The 19,142-nt window shown below is 33.9% G+C and overlaps 2 protein-coding genes across 3 annotated transcripts; one reads left to right on the top strand and one right to left on the bottom strand.

The window, feature by feature from the left end:
* Positions 1-805: 805 nt before the first annotated feature.
* On the top strand, positions 806-3,146 carry LOC111371452 (BI1-like protein). 2 transcript variants are annotated; one of them, XM_022993448.1, is made up of 4 exons: positions 819-971; positions 1,052-1,174; positions 2,507-2,599; positions 2,720-3,146. In XM_022993448.1, the coding sequence occupies exons 2-4, from the start codon at positions 1,116-1,118 to the stop codon at positions 2,919-2,921; spliced, it is 354 nt and encodes a 117-aa protein (XP_022849216.1). In that variant the 5' UTR covers positions 819-971; positions 1,052-1,115; the 3' UTR covers positions 2,922-3,146. The 2 variants fall into 2 exon arrangements, with proteins under 2 accessions (XP_022849217.1, XP_022849216.1); XM_022993449.1 differs by lacking the exon at positions 2,507-2,599 and having other exon boundaries at positions 806-971.
* Positions 3,117-13,472, bottom strand: LOC111371451 (calcium-binding protein 39-like). Its single transcript, XM_022993447.1, has 11 exons — positions 13,055-13,472; positions 11,145-11,309; positions 10,916-11,034; positions 5,999-6,073; positions 5,737-5,830; positions 5,583-5,642; positions 5,197-5,262; positions 5,022-5,120; positions 4,747-4,791; positions 3,566-3,668; positions 3,117-3,409 (listed from the first exon to the last, which is right to left on the bottom strand). Exons 1-11 carry the CDS (start codon positions 13,175-13,177, stop codon positions 3,342-3,344), a joined length of 1,017 nt encoding a protein of 338 aa, XP_022849215.1. The 5' UTR covers positions 13,178-13,472; the 3' UTR covers positions 3,117-3,341.
* Between the last annotated feature and the right edge of the window lie 5,670 nt (positions 13,473-19,142).

Raw genomic sequence — 19,142 nt, 5'->3', positions numbered from 1 at the left:
AAAACAACATTTCTCGATTTTATCCACATACACTGAATTTCCTACAATAGTTTTACATATTCCAATTTATTTTTGAAGTATAAAAGAACTCGATGAATTCTACTATGATCCGATCTCTTTTTTCTCCATGAAACTAGTAATTCAATTTTCAATAAGAATCAATTTTGTTTTGTTTTATTTTTAGGATACTCGTGCCTAACCATCGGATGACCCAATATTCCCATTTGTTTCAAGGGACCATGGTCACACCTAAACTTATAAGCTGGGAACTTTGTTACAAAAAGAATTTAGAATGGTATGACTTTGGACTTGAGGCTATAGGTTAGGGATGAATGGTGTAATTTTTAATTATGCTATTCTTCTTCAAATTTTTTATCTAATTAGCATGCTGGCTCGTATAAAAAGCTATTCTTGGAAACAAAAGTATTTTAATTTCTTGTTAAATATCTACGTGATCCTCATATACGTTCAACTTTATAGAGTTATATTTTATTCACAAACTTGAATTGATGCCTGAAAATTCAAATCAAGACATTTTTACGAGGTCACGGTTTAGAAATTTTCATAAAAAAAAAAAAAAAAAAAAAAAAAAAAAAATTAGGAGAGTCGAGCATTTCTATGAATAAAAAACCTATCACACAAAGGTTCGAATCCTGAAATATGAATTTGACTTTTGGATAAGTGTAAGTGTACAAGTAGCCTTCCACCCTGTATCCTTGGAGGTATATCCCGTGATTTACCTCCCTCGCCGTACTTCAGGAGAGGAGTGGTGGGGACCAAGGTTAGGGTTTAACCTTTAAAAAACCAATTACACAATCAAGAATCGGTTATGGAGAGATTCAGTAATGGGTACTCCGGCGTAGATGACATGAAGGGTAACATAGACATTGAGGCCGGTGATGGGATGCTGTATCCCGGAATCAGTTATGGCGAGAATCAGCTCCGATGGGGTTTCATCCGCAAAGTTTACGGTATTGTTAACCCTATCGTCTAAAATTTTTGCTATCTATTAGAGGGCAGGAGTATTCCTTACAATAATTGTATTGAACAGGTATTTTGGCCGCCCAGATCCTCCTCACCACTCTCTGCTGTGACTGTTCTTTACGCCCCCATCAATGATCTGCTCCGTGGAATTCTGGCTTTATGCTCTTCCTCTTCGTCACCCCCTTCTTCCGTAAGCACATTATATATTCTCAAGTTGTTTTTACAATTACATAAACGTACATATAGTCATACACTTGGATACTAGTGTAGTTTCTATAGATGCTTGACCACACTGAAGGTCAACTGCAGATTTTGTGTGAAATAAGATTGTATTTATAAGCATTTTGACTGTAAAATGTGATCATCTTGGAGGTAATGGAAGAATGAGGTTCTTCGTTTCACAAATCTAGATCTTTTTAAGGGGACAAGTTCTCATTATGATTTGCCAGGAAAAAAATCTGTGAAAATAGGTTTGTTTCGTCATATACCGCTCCATATGATATAGGATTCAAGTCAAAAGTCAATGCTGTTTCATGGATGGCGAAAAGGTTTATATTCTTAGTTTTCTCTTTCCATCCAACCATGGTCGTCCATTCCCATGTATCCTAAGTCCAAGCGCTGAGTCTTCATTTGTGTATGTGTTGCTTGAGGCACAATAGCATCATGACACACATTTCAGTGCACTTGTCGATTTCCAGATATTTTGGGGACGGTAATGTCATCTTGTGATCAATGGTTTTTGCCCATAATGTGCTGTATGAGCAACTTTTTACTTTCTGTTCTTGGATTCCTAGATTTTGTTTTTGACATTATCTTTTAAATGCATTAGACATGACTGACTATAATTTGGTTATTATAATTACTAACTTGTACATTTGACTATAAATGGTTAATCCATCATTATATTATAAATCTTTTCTGATGCGGTTACAATGTTTACTTTTGTTGGTTACTATTCTGCATATGATCTGTTCTCTCTTTGTAGATAACTAGACGTGTTTATTTTAGTTTTCTTTTAGTGGATACTGCAGAAGAAAAGAGTTATGGACTCTTCTCCAATTTTAATTTCCCCATGGCCATCCTGGCTAGCTCCTCCTGTTCTATTATTATTCTTGACTTGACTTGACTTATCATTATAAAAACTATTCACTTATTCAAATGGCAGTGAGTACGTTAAGATGCTTAAGCATCATATCTAGATGCCTATAATGTGCATGTAATAAACATGGAGTTATCCTTTAGGAAAAGCTCTTTTTAGATTGATGATGTGATCTTTTACGTGTTATTAAGTCTTGGTAGTGAACCTAAATCTTGTGCATTGTTGTGGCCCTTGCACATTTATAAACAAAAGCACCCACTGAATTTCGTATTCCTCGGGCTCTTTACTGCTTCTTTGAGTCTCACTGTTGGCATTACCTGTGCCAATACTGAAGGTTAGTAGGTTTTCTAGGAATTTCGATAAAGTCTTGTGTCATTCATTGCTTGTTTCTCCCCTTACATCTAATGGTATGTCAATTCACAGGAAGAATTGTGCTCGAAGCCTTAATCTTGACATCAGCCGTAGTTTCGCTCTGACTGGATATACTTTCTGGGATTCTTGTTTGCTAGCCTTATTGTATTGGTTTTTACTGGTTTTATCCAGGACTCTCTCGCTCTCTCTCGGTTATTTGCATCTAGTAACACAACTATACTCGTCATTACGTAATCTGATAAACTGATTTTTCTGATTATGCAGATGTTCTTCCCACTTGGATTCTATTGCCATCTATAATGTAATCAGTGCCATAATTTTCGCTGGGTACATAGTTTATGACACTGACAATCTGATCAAGCGCTTCACATATGACGAGTACATATGGGCATCTGCCACTCTTTATCTCGATGTTCTCAACCTGTTTCATACCATTCTGCGGATGATTAGACAGGGAGACAACTAAGATGATATGTTACCACCTGAACTGTGGTTCATCGTAGATGGTCTTATAATGTTTTGCTTTATCGTTTAGTTACTGACCTAAATGCAAATTGTACGTTTCCGCGCTTGTGCATATATTGCTACTTACAGGTTTTACATTTAAGAATTTAATGTTCTTATAATATGGATAATTGTAATTTGCAATTCTAATGGAGTATAAATGAATACTACTATCATTTCCTTCAAACCAAAAAAGAAAAAAGAAAAGCGCAATTCAATATCAGTTGCTCATAATACACTACAACCTCACAAACTGGGAAAAAAAGAAGAAAGAAAGAGAGAGAAAAAAATGAAAGAAAAATGCTGAGGAGAAGACTATAACCAGATGCCATGCAACATGCAATGACAAAAAACCGAAATGTAAAACGTACTTACTACGCAGTCAAGACACTCTTTCTATTTCCTTGATTATCATTTCTTTCTCCTCTTCAAATTGATCGTCTTCACCACCTGCAACACATAATACAATTAGCAGTCACACAACGGAGAGAACTTGAAAAGGAAGAGCCATTCTCAAATCAAAAACAAAGACATGGTTGAAGTCTATAATCTATATTGTTGAACTCTTGAACTGGATAAAGAAATTTTGTACTGAGATACAAATACCTCTGCCAGGAGAGAGATCGTGGAGCAGCGCCAACAGCTTTTCACGGTTCTTTGCCAATATGATTCTTATCTCTCGAGGTTTGCTAGGGTTAGCCACAAAAACCTGTAAATGAAACGCCAAAGTCAAATTCAAGTTTAAATTAGGAATGAAGCAATTGGAAAACTACAACATTCCTGATATTAGACCTTAGTGATTCTAGCATTATTAATAAGTCCTTCATTGTGATTCACAAAATTCATATATCTGAAGAAAGTACTCAACTTACAAAGTAGTGAAAAGTCAATGCTGACTAGGTTTTGGGTACCGTGCTAGTTTTTTAAGCGGACAGATTGTTAACCCTGAAAACGAAGACCGCAAACCTAACCGAAGTACATCCCGAGGGGATTAAAGGCATAGAAAGCTTGCCCAAATCCAGCAAACCTTTCTTCATAATCCAGGAGGGCTACAGACTACTAATTAAATGGCACGTGGGCAAACGACTAAAGCGTGATTCATAACCGAATCTATTAACCAATGAGGAGCCACCTCTATCATTCTTCTCAAACAGACCAAACTATCCCAAGATTTGGAGGAAAATTTATAAATACCCCTTCATTCGAAGACAAGAGTATGCAATTTAAATGTCTTCTTCTCAAACACCTATTTATCTTCTTACTCTTGTTTGAGCATCGAAACTAGTGAATTTAGGAAGCGAAAGTCATAGTTAGGTGAGCAGCATTTGTTGATCGTATTTGTATCGTCAACACAGATAAAATGTCTATGAAATTCCATAAACACATGTGATTATACACGAAATAAAAAGAACTGAAGAATAAAGGAACCAAGGAAACTTGTGCAGAGCGCTCCACATGAAAGGTCATGCCAAACAAAGACTCCTTCCAAGATTCATATTAGCCATGAATCTTGTCAATATTTCTGAACAATAAATGATCCGAGAGACTTAAGTTAGAATTCGTACATTTGAAACTATCACGAGATCATTTTATTTCCCTTATGCTTATATGCATGTCAGATTTAGATTTTAAAGGTCAAATCTTTGGAGAACAGACTCAAATGAAGTGCAGGAACCTTCAAATCCGAACCCCCTGCTGCCTTTGTTCATCATATTTCACCACCGGAGAGGTATGGGTATCTTTGCTAAGCAACTATTCTACAAATTCAGAAAGGAAAACTTAATTACCTTGAAAATATGGAATGCAGATATTTGGATGTTTTTGCTCGAATCCTGTACAAAGAGTCATACAAGAGAAAAAGATGAGAAAAACCTCGGGAAGAAATCCAGGTCACTTTGAAAGCATTTTCCAATTTCCAATCTCTTGCGTCAATCATTTTTTCCAATTCTTAGGCACATTAATGAGTAATAATAAAATAACATAAAATATCATAATATTTCACATTGGTCGTGACATCATAAATACCACAAGCATCTGAGATCATGAAGAGAGCATTGAGTACCTTCAGCAATGTCATCATGACTTTCAAGTGGCGAACTTCGGCAATGTAGCTCTTCATTATATGGGAACTTGGAGACTCCAAAAGAAATTCAGAAAGAAGCTAAAGTTCATCCATTTTATATTGTCAATAGAAGAAATGATCACAAGCAGAACAGATAGCATATCACATAACTAACCTTCAAGGACTGCCTTCTTGTCACATAGTTGGCAGAGATCAAGAGTTTTTCATACTGCTCAAAGAACTAGAAACAAAACAACATGAAACATGAGTGCACACCGCTTGGTGAAATGTCATGATTTGAAGTGAAATTAATCCCTCATTCTGCAGAAGAGTTCTCTCAACTTTCACGGCCAAACAAAAACTTCTAGCATAATTTGTCAACAACATATTTAACTTTTGACACAAAAATCCTATCCTGAGGAAAATCTAATCAAGTGGATGGTTAAAAAAGTCAAATGGGAGCATTCAATTGTAGAAGGGAGTACTTATTTTCTGGTGAAAAGAACTTTAAATACAATTAAGTTAAATAATACTTTCAGATTATACTGATAACGAGCAAACCTCATTGTAGTGAGTAGTCAGGAATTCAGAAACTGCCAGTGGATGTTTAGTGAGCAGATCCTGTGACATGTTCCTTATATAGGTCATATAGAATAACAGAAAAGTATTTAATACTCAGATATTATACAAATTAAAACTTAGGCAGATATCTGACCTTAAATGTAGAAAATGCATCAGAAGCAACATCAAAATTAGGCAGCTCCACAAATTTGAAAAACAACTCAAAACTTGGAGACTCCAATATGTATCTGAAATAAGATTATGGGAAACTGTGACCTGTACAGCTGCATTGTTAAGAGGCCTTACATATATTATTTTATTATTACTTTTTTTCCCCGCACATTTTCATGTAAGAATGACAAAGAAGTTTCTATACAAAAATAAAAAGATTAAGTTAGCAAGCATGCATCTCTTACTTCGTAAGAGTAGGAAATTTGATGCATTCCCTCAGCACATTTCCACAATTCAAAGCAATTTCCTTGTTATCATAGCTGCTTGCAAAATATTCAAAATAGTTGGTTCATTAGAAAGAATACCCATAAAATCACAAAACTGTCTACAAGAACCATAGAAAAGAAACAAGAAGGAAGGTGAAAAGTGCAACAACAATTGAAAGCGGACAGGCAGAGTTGATCTTACAAACAGTCAGTCTAATACAAACCTTGTAGCCAAAGATTATTGATTTTATCACACATGCCTAAGCGAATCAAAGATAACAATAAGAAGAGACACGCATGTTTTGCCCATGCACGCATACAAAACCCAAAAATCTTTGCAGGAAACGTTTAAAATGAAGAGGGCGTGAACAACACTACCAATAGTTTGATTATTGGAATTACCAATAAACGAGTCTTAGTTTCAACTTCTATAGACTGTAATTCCTTGTTAAGAAAGCTCTTTGATGCGAACCCGATCAGCAAGGTTGCAATCGAATCCACAGGATATTGAATCGGATCCCAAGAACGCCAATATGACCAAGGTTTATAGATCTAACCCCAAAATAGTGAACCAAACAACCCAACAAGAACGTTGCTGTGAAGGACCTCTTGATCACACGATTGAAGAAATCACACCCAGATTGTGGATTTGAACCAATAAAAGATGAACTAAAAAACCCAACGGTAACGTTGACGCGAAAGATCCCTTGATTACACAATTCAATGATTCAACCCGATGTTTTGAACGCCATAAGATGTTTAAATCTTGATAAGTTCGATAAAATTGCCCATCATAGACAGTTTGGAAGCAACGCTTCGAAGAGGAAAATCTCTCATTAATTCATCAATAAAGTTTTGTATTACAATTATGAAAGAAAATCCTATTTATACTAGAAACATAGAAAAATAATTAAAGATAAAAATAAACTCCTAAAATATGGAAAAATCGTGTGCTAAAGTCCTAATAATATTAGAGTTTCCAAAAATAAGAAATTCAACCAATTAAAGCACTTCGCGAGAAAAGGAAAGATTTCGCCTTCGTTTAGTGCTATGCAACCGCATGGCACAATTTAGTGCAGTCGCATGGTTGTTCCAAATGTTGCCGAAAAATTCCCTGTTTGCTCCTATGCGACCGCAAGGGTTGGAAGCTGTGCGGTCGCACAACCTTTGATTTTGGCTCCGTCTTCGGCTACAATTATCAAGCTAATCCTAATTGAATTAGGCTTCGGCCCCTTCATCAAATTTACTCCTTGACACGTGAACTTCATGGTTTTAGACTTCGTTGCTCAAATACATAAGTGACCAATTTTATTAGCTACTTCGAAGTCTCGACTTGGCTTGGTTCTTGACTTCGACCTTCTCCAATCAATTAATGAATTCTTGGAAATTGATGGTGCACCCGGGATCATATCATCCCCCTCTCTTCAAAAGGATTCGACCTCGAATCCAAACCTTCAATTTCCAAATTATAGCCCTTGTTTCCAATTAATGCAATGACGTGAAATGGTCCACCGCCTCTAGGTTGAAACTTGGACCGCTTTTGAATTCTTGTCCTCCTCTTGCATATAAAAACCCAATCTCCTTCACAAAGATTGAAGTGCTTACGCTTGGATGGTTTCTTTTTGCAAGCTTGTGATGTTCCAAAAATAAATTCAGCTGATAAATCTCCAATCTTTTTTCTTGCGTTACTCATACTCGGCCTGGGCAAATGTAGCATTGTCACTCCAATGGGATGCATTTTTAATGGCATATCACTTTGGTATTTCAGCTCCCTGCAAATAAATTGCTTCCATGGCCTTTGATACTCCATCACTTCCTCAGGGATCACAAATTCAATGTTTGGTTTTGAAGAGAATTCCAAACCAAGATGATGTTGTTGAGCATTATCCACCAATTGATTATCAATGCCCGGGTTGTAAGGAATCCCAATTGGCTCAGCGTCATGGACTAAATCTCCGATAACCTGCAAAAATGGAATGTCCAAAATAGGGAGGGAATTATTAGTTTCTGATAAAGCCTTCTCAACTCCTCTTTCATTTTCATCCAAGCTCACTTCCATCACTTCATTTACCTCCAAAGACCCTACTCCATTTTCCACTTCTAATTTAACCACTTCTTTATTCTCATTTTTACTCTCGATCTCCTTTTTATTTTCTTGTGGCTCATCTACTTTGTCCTCACAATTGACCACCTCACTATTTTCTCTAGAGCTCTCTTTTTGTGGAAAATTTGTCTCGCCCTTTTCCATTAGATACCCATCTCCATAATGTCTACTAGGCTTCTCCCTAAATTCTCGCTCACACTGATCCGGTTTATAAAAATAATTAGGCGCATATCGCTTCCTCATTATAGTTCTCAATTCATCCCAAGTTTCAATACGCCTATTTCCATTCTTCCACTAGTTTGTCAACTGATCGTACCAAGTAGTTGCATAACCCACAAAAGTGTACATAACTAACTTTAATTTTCTCTCATCGGAGTAGTCATGGCAGTCAAACATTAATTCTACCCGTTCTTCCCATGCAAAGTATGCCTCGGGATTGTCCCTACCCTTAAATCGTGGAAGTGATATTTTGCCATTTTCCACATTCCTACCAACACCTCCAAAATGATTTCTATCCTTTTCTTCGGATTGATCATATTTATTCCTTAATCCCCGTACCTCATCAATACCACCACCATATCCATAGACATCACACATTTTAATTCTAGGTTCCCGTCGTCTAACATTGAGCACCTCATCACATTGATCCCGATGAATCTCCTTCAATTTCACATCAATCCTATCCAACTTATTTCCCAACCTATCTTCCATATTCACCAACATTTTCTCCAATCGCCGCATCATCGTTTCAGACATAATTCAATTGGGTTGTGGGTGAAACTCGAGAATTTTCAAAGACTCAGGAATTTGACAGAAAATTTGGAATGAATTATGAAAATTCAAGTGGTCTTGAATTTCTGACTGATTAGACTACCTTGATTGGAACTTTAGTATGAATTCAAGAAAGTGGTTTTTGAATTGGAATTTGACACAATAATTTTTTTTTTTTTTACCCAAATAATAAGATCTTGAAATTTATTTTTTTTGACACTGCACGGATGAATAGTGACTGTGAACAGTAAACAATTTTTTTTTTCTTTTTTTGACTCACTAGATGAAAAATTCGACTACGATGCTAACGGAACAAACGGAATAGGATTTGGATGTCAAATTAGCCCAAAAACAAGATTTAATTTAATTTTATTTTTATTTTTAAGGATCAAAGACTCTAAACATTATTGACTCCAAGAACAATTAAAAAAAATGAAAACTGACTCAATAAGAAAAGGAAAAGATATAATCTTGATCTTGGTGCCTAAAGCTCTGATACCAACTGATGCGAACTCGATCGGTAAGGTTGCAATCGAACCCACGGGATATTGAATCAGATCCCAAGAACGCCAATATGACCGAGGTTTATGGATCTGACCCCAAAATAGTGAACCAAGCAACCCAACAAGAACGTTGCTATGAAGGACCTCTTGATCACACGATTGAAGAAATCAAACCCAGATTGTGGATTTGAACCAATAAAAGATGAACCAAAAAAATCCAACGGTAACGTTGACGCGAAAGACCCCTTGATTACACAATTTAATGATTCAACCCGATGTTTTGAACGCCATAAGATGTTTAAATCTTGATAAATTCGATAAAATTGCCCGTCATAGACAGTTCTGAAGCAACGCTTTGAAGAGGAAAATCTCTCATTACTTCATCAATAAAGTCTTGTATTACAATTATGAAAGAAAATCCTATTTATACTAGAAACATAGAAAAATAATTAAAGATAAAAATAAACTCCTAAAATATGGAAAAACCGTGTGCTAAAGTCCTAATAATATTAGAGTTTCCAAAAATAAGAAATTCAACCAATTAAAGCACTTCGCGAGAAAAGGAAAGATTTCGCCTCCGTTTAGTGCTATGCGACCGCATGGCACAATTTAGTGCGGTTGCATGGTTGTTCCGAATGTTGCCGAAAAATTCCCTGTTTGCTCCTATGCGGCCGCAAGGGTTGGAAGCTGTGCGGTTGCACAACCTTTGATTTTGGCTCCGTCTTCGGCTGCAATTTTCAAGCTAATCCTAATTGAATTAGGCTTCGGCCCCTTCATCAAATTTACTCCTTGACACGTGAAGTTCATGGTTTTAGACTTTGTTGTTCAAATACATAAGTGACCAATTTTATTAGCTACTTCGAAGTCTCGACTTGGCTCGGTTCTTGACTTCGACCTTCTCCAATCAATTAATGAATTCATGGAAATTGATGGTGCACCCGGGATTATATCACTCTTGTTCGAAACTTCATAAAATTTTATAATTTTGGTACAGCAGCATAAAGTTTGAACTTATGAGTTGAAAAATAGTTGAAGCAAAAGGTCTTCAGAATGACAAATTTCATGTATTTTGAATGACATAGAATGGGACAGCATAAGGTATTTTCTGTCGGAGTTAATACAAAATATTGAAGGAGAAAGAGAAAGGAAAGTAAAATAGATACATTTTTAAGAATTTCATTACTTTCCTTCATCTTGAAGAGTTTGAATTACAGTGTAAAAGCAACAATTGAAAAACTTAATGAACTAATACTGATAACCATCTGCATATTGCCTTTTCATTTAGTCCATGCAAAAACAATAGATCTCCAATGTAGGCATATCGATTTAACAGTTTTTCTATCCTCCAAAGACGATTAATACTTTTCAACGACTGATCGTTTCCTTTTACATTTTTTCTTTTGGTTCGAGGGGGAGTTGTCCTATCAAAAAATTATGAAAACCTAATCATAAAAGCCCTCAGCATTTATGACAAAACAAAAGTAATTGACTGGCAAAGAAAGCTATAGAAGCTCTTACCAGACTACGAGGAAGTCCAGTAACTCTAGATGGTTCTCCATGTATTGTACACAGCAACATACAGAGTCAACCTTTTGCTTCAACAATATCGACCAAGAGTGGACCAAATTTTTCCTAGCCTATATACAGATTAACCATTATTAGTCAAGAATATTAGCTTAATCCACCAGTAAACATATATTTAACAACTTTTTCTTTATTTAACACATGAGATCATTCATATACTTACTTCCCATCCCAAAATAGATAACTTGTGAATAAACAGAGATATAACATCTTCATTACAGATTTCAAGTGTGAGTTGTAAAACTTGATCCATGTTTGGTTCAACTTCACCATCTCCTGAGAGCATAGTTCTCATTGTCATTATGTTCTTGTCTACTTCTTCCAAAGCCTATAACAGAAAAGAAAAAATGAAAAATGTAAATAACCATGATATATCTACACACAATCAGTTGAGAGAAATCACATGCACTTCCATGCATTATTCTACATGTGTCCGGATCTTGATAAGCAAACTAGCTTTCGATTGACAGCATACATTTTCCCCAATTAACAATTTGAATTATATCTTTTGCTCAAAAATCAAATATTAAGTTACCCGTCATTCTTCCTGGGGTAAGTCTACTACCGACCAGAAAGGAAAATTAAGCCCCTACCTTTATCTGGGAGAACAAGATGAAAGGTTAGTCTTATTCCTTCTTCGAGGTCATGATCGTTTTAATTCTTTTCCTGATAAATAAAGATATTATAGTTATAAATGGGATTTACTTCCCTTGTGATTGCCTGTTACAGTCACATATATATTTGACATTGTTCGAATACTGGACTATCTGGACAAAAATCTTAAGTTCTACAAATGAACTGAAATTATGCAACTTCCAGACTCGCTATTAAAACAGTCAGGCAAGCCTGAAGAGATTACTTCGTTGCAGTTCAAGTTAGACAATATTGATTAGACACAAGCAGAGACATCATTATTGATGAGCAATATCAAAGAGTTGATGAGATCCAAGATATTGGCGAGATTATAGAAAAATAATAAAAGTAACAAAATAAGCAACTTGCTCTATTGATGCTAATGTCTTGCCTTCAAAATTTCCACGAGGTTTTGCTATCTAAGCAAAGTTCAAAAACACATTCTCCCTTCCCCTGTGGCTTTTTTCCTCTCTTAATCATACAACCATAGATATGGAAAATGAGCCAGTTAGAGATGGCAGCAATTCAGAGGCACAACAATAACTCATATGTTATTAGGGGAACCAACTTAGTTTAATAATCAGGTTGATTTATTTTGATGGAAGTCTGCTTCCTCAGATTAAATTATATGTAATCTGTTAACCGTCTTGAACAAAAAGGAACTGGTCTTTAGTCAATTCTTTTTAAGCATTTTAAGAACTTCAGTTTTGAAGCATTGCGCCTATTGAAATAATTGAAGGCCTAGAAACCATCATCCACATTGCCTTGGACTAAACTGTGCTACTGAATTAATTGTTGAAATGTGGACAGATTGATCGGGATGGTAGTGAAGAAGCACAAAACCAATTTATCACATTATAGATCCACATATAATAGTAATTTAATGCAGAGAAGACATGATGGGCAAGCTAGTGACAAAGGGGAAAGTCGAGCCCCCAATAAAATAAAAGGCAACCAATGCTACCAATGTCTCGTTCTAATTTATTCAAGTATATCTCAGACCTCGCCCCAGACAATCGTGCCATAAGTCTTAACACAAACTGCCCGATACATGAAATTATTGCAATTTATGTATATACAAGTAAGCAATTTTGTGGTATACTGCCTGCCAATAAATTAAAAACCTTAATTACTGTTATTTTCAATGACATAAAAGAGAGGCAAAAAAAATAAATAATAGGCAGAATCTTATACTAAAATGCTATATCCATAAATACTGCAGTTCATTCATATTGTTTTTCATAATTATTCCTTTTTATCTTCTTTCATCAATGTGTATGAGCAAATGCATTTAAAATACAATATTTAAACCAACTATACAAATAATTCAATCATCAGCACGTCAACAAAAACAACCAAATTAACATTCCAGAAAGCCAGCAAATTTGGTACAATTTAAATAACAAGTCACAAAATATTAGAGAATGGAAAAGAAGAGACCTTTTCGAGGGCTTTAACTTCCGCAACCGTTTTAGTGTCGAGAGCCATGAGACTATCTTTGATCGCCTTCGCCAGCTCCTGTGGGGTTTTAGGCCGAGAAGGCTTGAAAAATGAAAACGACATTTTCTTCTTTAACTCAAAATTATCAAAGTTACGATCGTTAATCGGTGAATTCAGTAAGATTTATCGCGATCAACTGAAACTTTACAGTGTTCATGAATTTGAGGATTTTGATTAGGGCTATACTGCAATGGAAATTCTTTATTCCAATTGCATCAAACGATCTCAACAATTGTTCACACAATCTTGGAAAGAATACAAAATTGGTGGGAAGATTGTATTTTCCTCAAGAAGAAAATGGAATTGAGAAATAATATGCTTATTATTTGAGAAATGGTACTCTGTTAAGAAATGGAAGAAATAAAAATAAGAATGGTTCAACTTACAATTATTAGGTGTCATTTGATACACATTAATCTAAAAATGAAAAAAAAAATGAAAAATATAATCGTTAAATACCCCATTCAAGAAATAGAAAGTCAAATATTGAGATTTGATGTGATGAATAACGATTATTTTTTTCATTTTAATGTACAAATAAAGGGAAACAAACAGAGTTTATTTTCAAACCTTTTTCTAAAAAAAAAATAAAGCTTTAAGTACAGAAAAAATTTAATAGAATGTGTACAAATACTGACGTGTCAAAATGTGTTTAGCCTGTTCTTTTTTTTTTCCCCCATCTTACAATAATGCAATCCATCTTTTGTTGTGTGCAAGGATTTTCTGTCAAAAAATTATATATTTGTAGCATAATTGTCTTTTTTCTATGTGCTCATTTTTAACTCAAGTTCACACAATAAAACATTCTCTACATAAAAAAAAAAAAAAAAAAAAAATTATTACTTTTTAACCATACATTCTGCTAAAAATCACTATTCAAATATCTATTATTTCTAAATAATGATTGTTAAACAGGTACTAAGTGACATAATTTTAGTAGTTACAAGATGAATAATGTTATTCATAATCAGCAACTTCAATAATCATTCTATATCATATTTTTTTATTTGAGCTTAACTTTCTGGAATTCTATTGCTACATATAACAAACTAACACCTCAAATAACAAGTTGTCACGTAAAATGATTATTGTAGTCACTGATTATGAATAACACTACTTATAGTTAGTGATATATTATAAAAAAACAAGTCGATATAATTTCAAAAATATTCGAAATTGTCAAATTAGCAAATGTTTTTTTGAAAATTGTAGAATATTCGTGAAAACAACACTCGCTCGTCCAATTACATTAACTAGAGAAGCAAGAATTGAGGTTGTAAATGGTTGAAATGTTCACTGGATTTCCTCTCCCTTTGCAGGGAGGACATAATTCATGTGAGGAAGTAGAGATCGTAGTTCTCAAAAAGCAACGTAAAAGATGTACCATAATTCCCTGTTTACAAATTTCTCAGGCTACACGTGCAAATCCTCGTTTGTTAAGAATAAAAAATACGTGACAAGTTTAATTGTTTTGAATCATGATTACATGTTTGGCAGGTATATTGTTGGATGTAAGATGTTCGACAATGCCATTTTTCACTATAAATTCGTTGAATTGTTAATTTGAGAAATTACCGAGCTGAGTTAGTTGAGCAAGTTTTGTCAAATAGTAGGTTGTGTGGCGCCTATAAAATGCTTGGTAGTTTAGTAAAACTTGTGCATCCGTCACAAAGATTAAATTTTTTTTATAAGCTAATATTCAAATAACAATTTATTGAATTAATTATTCAAATAGTCATTGAACTTATGTCTATATCTTTAATGGCTCACTACAGTTTAAAATGTTGAGTTTTTACGACTAAACTTTAAAAAACGTTGGATGTTAACATTTGTTTAAAACCATTAACAGAATTGGTGATATGGTTAACAGAATGTATATGTGGTGCCCGTCGCGCCATTAAAACTTTGAGATGGTTGAATTTTGGTCACTAAACTTTGGAAGAAGTTTTCGATTGCTCACTTAACTTTAAAAAATGTCTTAGATTGCTCATCGAACTTTTAAGTCATTGAATTTTAACCACTAAACTTTGAGATAGTCGAATTTTGACTACTACACTTTGAAAAAGTCTTCTTTTGCTCACAATGAATTTGGATTTAATTAAAATTCATTGTTAAAATTTAGATTAAACCCTTGTTTGGCCTCATTAAAATTATAATTCATTTTCTTTTTTCTTCTTATCAATCACACATTTTTCAATAAAATAATATTTTATGTAATCCAAAAACATTTTTTTTATCATACATTAAAAAAAAAAACCTATTTCAACCAGTAAAATTTCAAAAAATGGGGGCTAAAATTGAATTGAATTTAATTCTTACAACAAATTTAGCCCATGTTTTATAGAAATTAAAATTTAGAGTTTTGTCAAACTCAAATTTAACAATTAATTTTAACCAAATGTTTCATGGGACCCACTACTTTTTAATTACTTGTTTCAACATTTTTTATCAAAAGCTGCTAAAAATATTATTTTAATCCTCATCAAACAAGGGCTTATTGTGTGTTTTGTTGTAAACTTCAAAAATTAAAATTTAGATCTAATTTAATTTTAATAACAAATTTATTGCCAATTTCGTTGCAAATTCAAATATTATGGTAGACAACGTTTGCAAAGCTGTACAAAAAGGAAGTGAGAACTAATTGTAATGAAATACACAACAAATTTGTCATTTAGATTAAATTAAATATAAACTTTAATATTTGCACAATAGATAGAATTAAATTAAATATAATTTTAGTTCGACTTTTACGACAATTTTAATTAAAATTAAAATTATTGCGAGGAGTAGAAGACATTTTTCAAAATTTAGCGGCCAAAATTTTATCATCTCAAAATTTAGTGGCCGAAATTCGACCATCTCAAAGTTCAGTGAGGAATAAAAGACGTTTTTCAAAATTTATTGAGCAACCAAAGACAATTTCTAATGTTTGGTGCTCAAAATTCTACCATCACAAAGTTTAGCGACCAAAATTCAATCATCTCAAAGTTCAGTAGGATTAGAAGACGTTTTTCAAAATTTATCGTGTAATCAAAGACTATTTCTAATGTTTAGTGCCCAAAATTTGACCATCTCAAAGCGTAGTGGCCAAAATTAAATAATCTAAAGTTTATGAGCAATAAAAGACATTTTTTAAAATTTAGTGAGCAATTGAAGACTTTTTCCAATGTTTAGTGACCAAAATTCAACAATCTCAAAGTTTAATAGCGTGACGAGGCATTACATGTGTATTTCGTCAGTCACGTCATCAATTTCGTTAGAGATTTTAAATGAATGTTATATCAGTGCGTAACGTTCAAAGTTTTTCAATGTTTAGTTGTCAAAACTCAATATCTTAAATTTCAGTGAGCAATTGAAAACATAGGCACACGTTCAGTGATTATTGGAACAATTAAATCCAATTTGTCATGTAAAATGACTACTGTAGTCGTTGACTATAAATAACACTACTTGTAGTCGACAATATATTATAGAAAACAAGTCGATATCATTTCAAAATATTCGAAAATTTATCAAATTAGCAAATGTTGTTCTAAAATAGTAGAATATTCGTGAAAATAGCTCTCGCGCATCCAATTAAATTAACGAGAGAGAACAATAATTGAGGTTCAAATACACGAGAAATTTCTTCAATGGTTGACATGTTCACAGGACTACCTATCCCTGTGTAGAGAGGACTGTAAGTATTATGCCTTAGGTTCAATCAACTTGAACATAAATACTTTTGATATATAATTAATGCAATTTAATGACACATCTATTATTTAATTAATAGATAATTAAATAAATAATAGAGTTCGTTGATTCAAATCTTCGTAATTTGTTAATCACAAGGAGTTGTGATTGTGAGATACAAATTACATTTGATTGAATTTTAAATCGTCCGCGATCGTAAGTAATAACAAGATACGGATATCGTTATTACGGATAGACCATCACATGCGGCATTTCTTACTTATAAAGTAAGTAGCTGATCTCACAAGTTAAAGTGTGGTGACACTTAAATGAACACGTGGATGTTTTGTTATAGAACAAAACATTGGAGACCCGTCGGGAGATTCCACATGGATAACTATCTGAGTGTCAGTGGTTTATTTCTAATGTTCGATAGTGGGATTGATCCTTTTGACTTGAGGTCTTCATAGTACCTTATATGAGGACGATCATGCTTTGACGTTGTTGGATGTTGCTCTGCCAAGGGCTGCTAATACTGCATCGTTCGGGTATATCAATAATCATATGAAGGTTGTGAATGACCAAATAGAGGATTCGTCACTCTTAGATAGTAAGAGATTGTGATCCGCGTTTCATTCAATTAAGTCGATATCGAAATCCTTGGCCAATGTGTACTCATAAGTCCAAAAAGAGTTTTCGACTTATATTGACTTAATAATGGAGTGAAAGATATGATCGATAATCGAGATTGACACACTTTCATATCTCGTAATTGATCAGATCATATTGAAGAAGGGATTATAGTTTCACGGTAAAAGAACGAGTTTGGTTTTATCATACCACATGACATTTTCCGTCACATGTATTACCCTGACACATTGTTAGATGTCAATTTGGGACGGCGAGTGTGAATTGATGATAAATTAAAAGGGTGTTTTAATTTATCAATTTTGATTATATCAAAATAATATTTCACGTTGTTAGGTATCGTGATCAGGAATCTGATGGGTTGCACACAAAAGAGAATGAGAAGATTGCAATTTGTCAATTAATTAATTTAACAATCGTTGGATAAATTAATTAATTGGTTTGGTTATTTATAGGCTCAAATTAATTAATTGGATTAATTAATTCACGGACCGAATTTAACTAAATGGATTAATTAAATATTGAATCGGATAGGACCAGGCCCGTTTGGGCTTATATAAATACATGACTAGGGTTTTCAATCCATAGGTTTTTTCTCATAATTATTCTTGCTAGTACAAGAAGAGAAAATCCTGGTAGCTGCAATCTTGTTTTCTGTGTGGATCACCATTGGAGGCTAGACAATTGGATAGTTGAGGGTGGCAAATCAAGATTGCTGGAACGAAAAGAATAGCAAATAAGTTTGTAGATCTGGAAAAGGTATAATCTTATCACAATTTCTATTTAAACACAAAGGCGATTCTTGGTGGGAATCGAAATCTGTTTTAATTTTCCACTGTGCATGTTAAGTAGATTCCCAACAGTGGTATCAGAGCCTCATTTATATTTGTTAGAAATTGATTTGTGTGATTGAACAATCGAACGTTGATTGTTATTATTTTTCTTGTTTCTAGCAACTAAGTGGAAATTTAATTTTATATTTTTGAAATTTGATTCAAAAAAAAAAAAACAAAAAACATTTTTTTTTGTTCAGGCGGCATGCTCACCGCCGGCAGCAGCAGCAGGCGCCGATGCAGCCTGCAGCGACTGTGATGCCGCTGCTGATTTGGGGTGCAAGACCCGTCGCCATCTTGCCTTCCAGTACCGGCGCCGCCACTGGAGAAATAGATGTATGTATATATATAGGGTTTCTGCTGAATCTGGCGAGGGAGAGTTGGAGGCGGGGGTTCTTGGGCAATTAGTGAAATTGTGAGCCCCTGCTTGCAATTAAAATCAGGGGTCAATATGTAAATTTTAAATAAGGAGCCCGTCATGCAAATTTTGTAGTTTTGCGCCCTTCTGTAACAATTTAAACTTGGGTCAAATTTGCAATTTTCAAAACGGTTTTGAATTTGAATTTTAAAATGGTTTTAAAATTATATTTTAAATGGGTTTGACCCATAATTTTGATTTTGACCCAAATTAAAATTTTATTTAAATTTGACGACACTTTATATTTTTTTGTTAAAATTGGTTTTTAACTTAAATATTAAACTTTGACCCCAATTGAATTTTATTTTATTTAGGAGCGTTATCCTAAATTAAAATATTAATTTAATTTAAATTAGAGTTGGACTCTAATTTAATATTTAATTAAATTTTGATTTTAATTAGTTATTCACCTCGAATATATTCTAGAAATTAGAATTGGATTCTAATTTGACAT

The sequence above is a fragment of the Olea europaea genome, chromosome 22 (genome assembly GCF_002742605.1).
Source record: "Olea europaea var. sylvestris chromosome 22, O_europaea_v1, whole genome shotgun sequence".
Taxonomy (NCBI): domain Eukaryota; kingdom Viridiplantae; phylum Streptophyta; class Magnoliopsida; order Lamiales; family Oleaceae; genus Olea; species Olea europaea.
This window is presented reverse-complemented; position numbering and strand designations above follow the sequence as displayed.

What these genes read in the sequence shown, in the direction of transcription:
- LOC111371452 (XM_022993448.1), top strand. Translation starts at nt 1,116, where the DNA reads ATGATCTGCTCCGTGGAATTCTGGCTTTATGCTCTTCCTCTTCGTCAC. An exon ending in CTTCGTCACCCCCTTCTTCC is followed by an intron (nt 1,175 to 2,506) that starts GTAAGCACATTA and finishes GTCAATTCACAG; the next exon opens with GAAGAATTGTGCTCGAAGCC. An exon ending in TCTTGTTTGCTAGCCTTATT is followed by an intron (nt 2,600 to 2,719) that starts GTATTGGTTTTT and finishes CTGATTATGCAG; the next exon opens with ATGTTCTTCCCACTTGGATT.
- LOC111371451 (XM_022993447.1), bottom strand. Translation starts at nt 13,177, where the DNA reads ATGTCGTTTTCATTTTTCAAGCCTTCTCGGCCTAAAACCCCACAGGAG. An exon ending in AAATTTCCTACTCTTACGAA is followed by an intron (nt 5,831 to 5,998) that starts GTAAGAGATGCA and finishes ATCTTATTTCAG; the next exon opens with ATACATATTGGAGTCTCCAA. An exon ending in TCATGATGACATTGCTGAAG is followed by an intron (nt 4,792 to 5,021) that starts GTACTCAATGCT and finishes CTCTTTGTACAG; the next exon opens with GATTCGAGCAAAAACATCCA.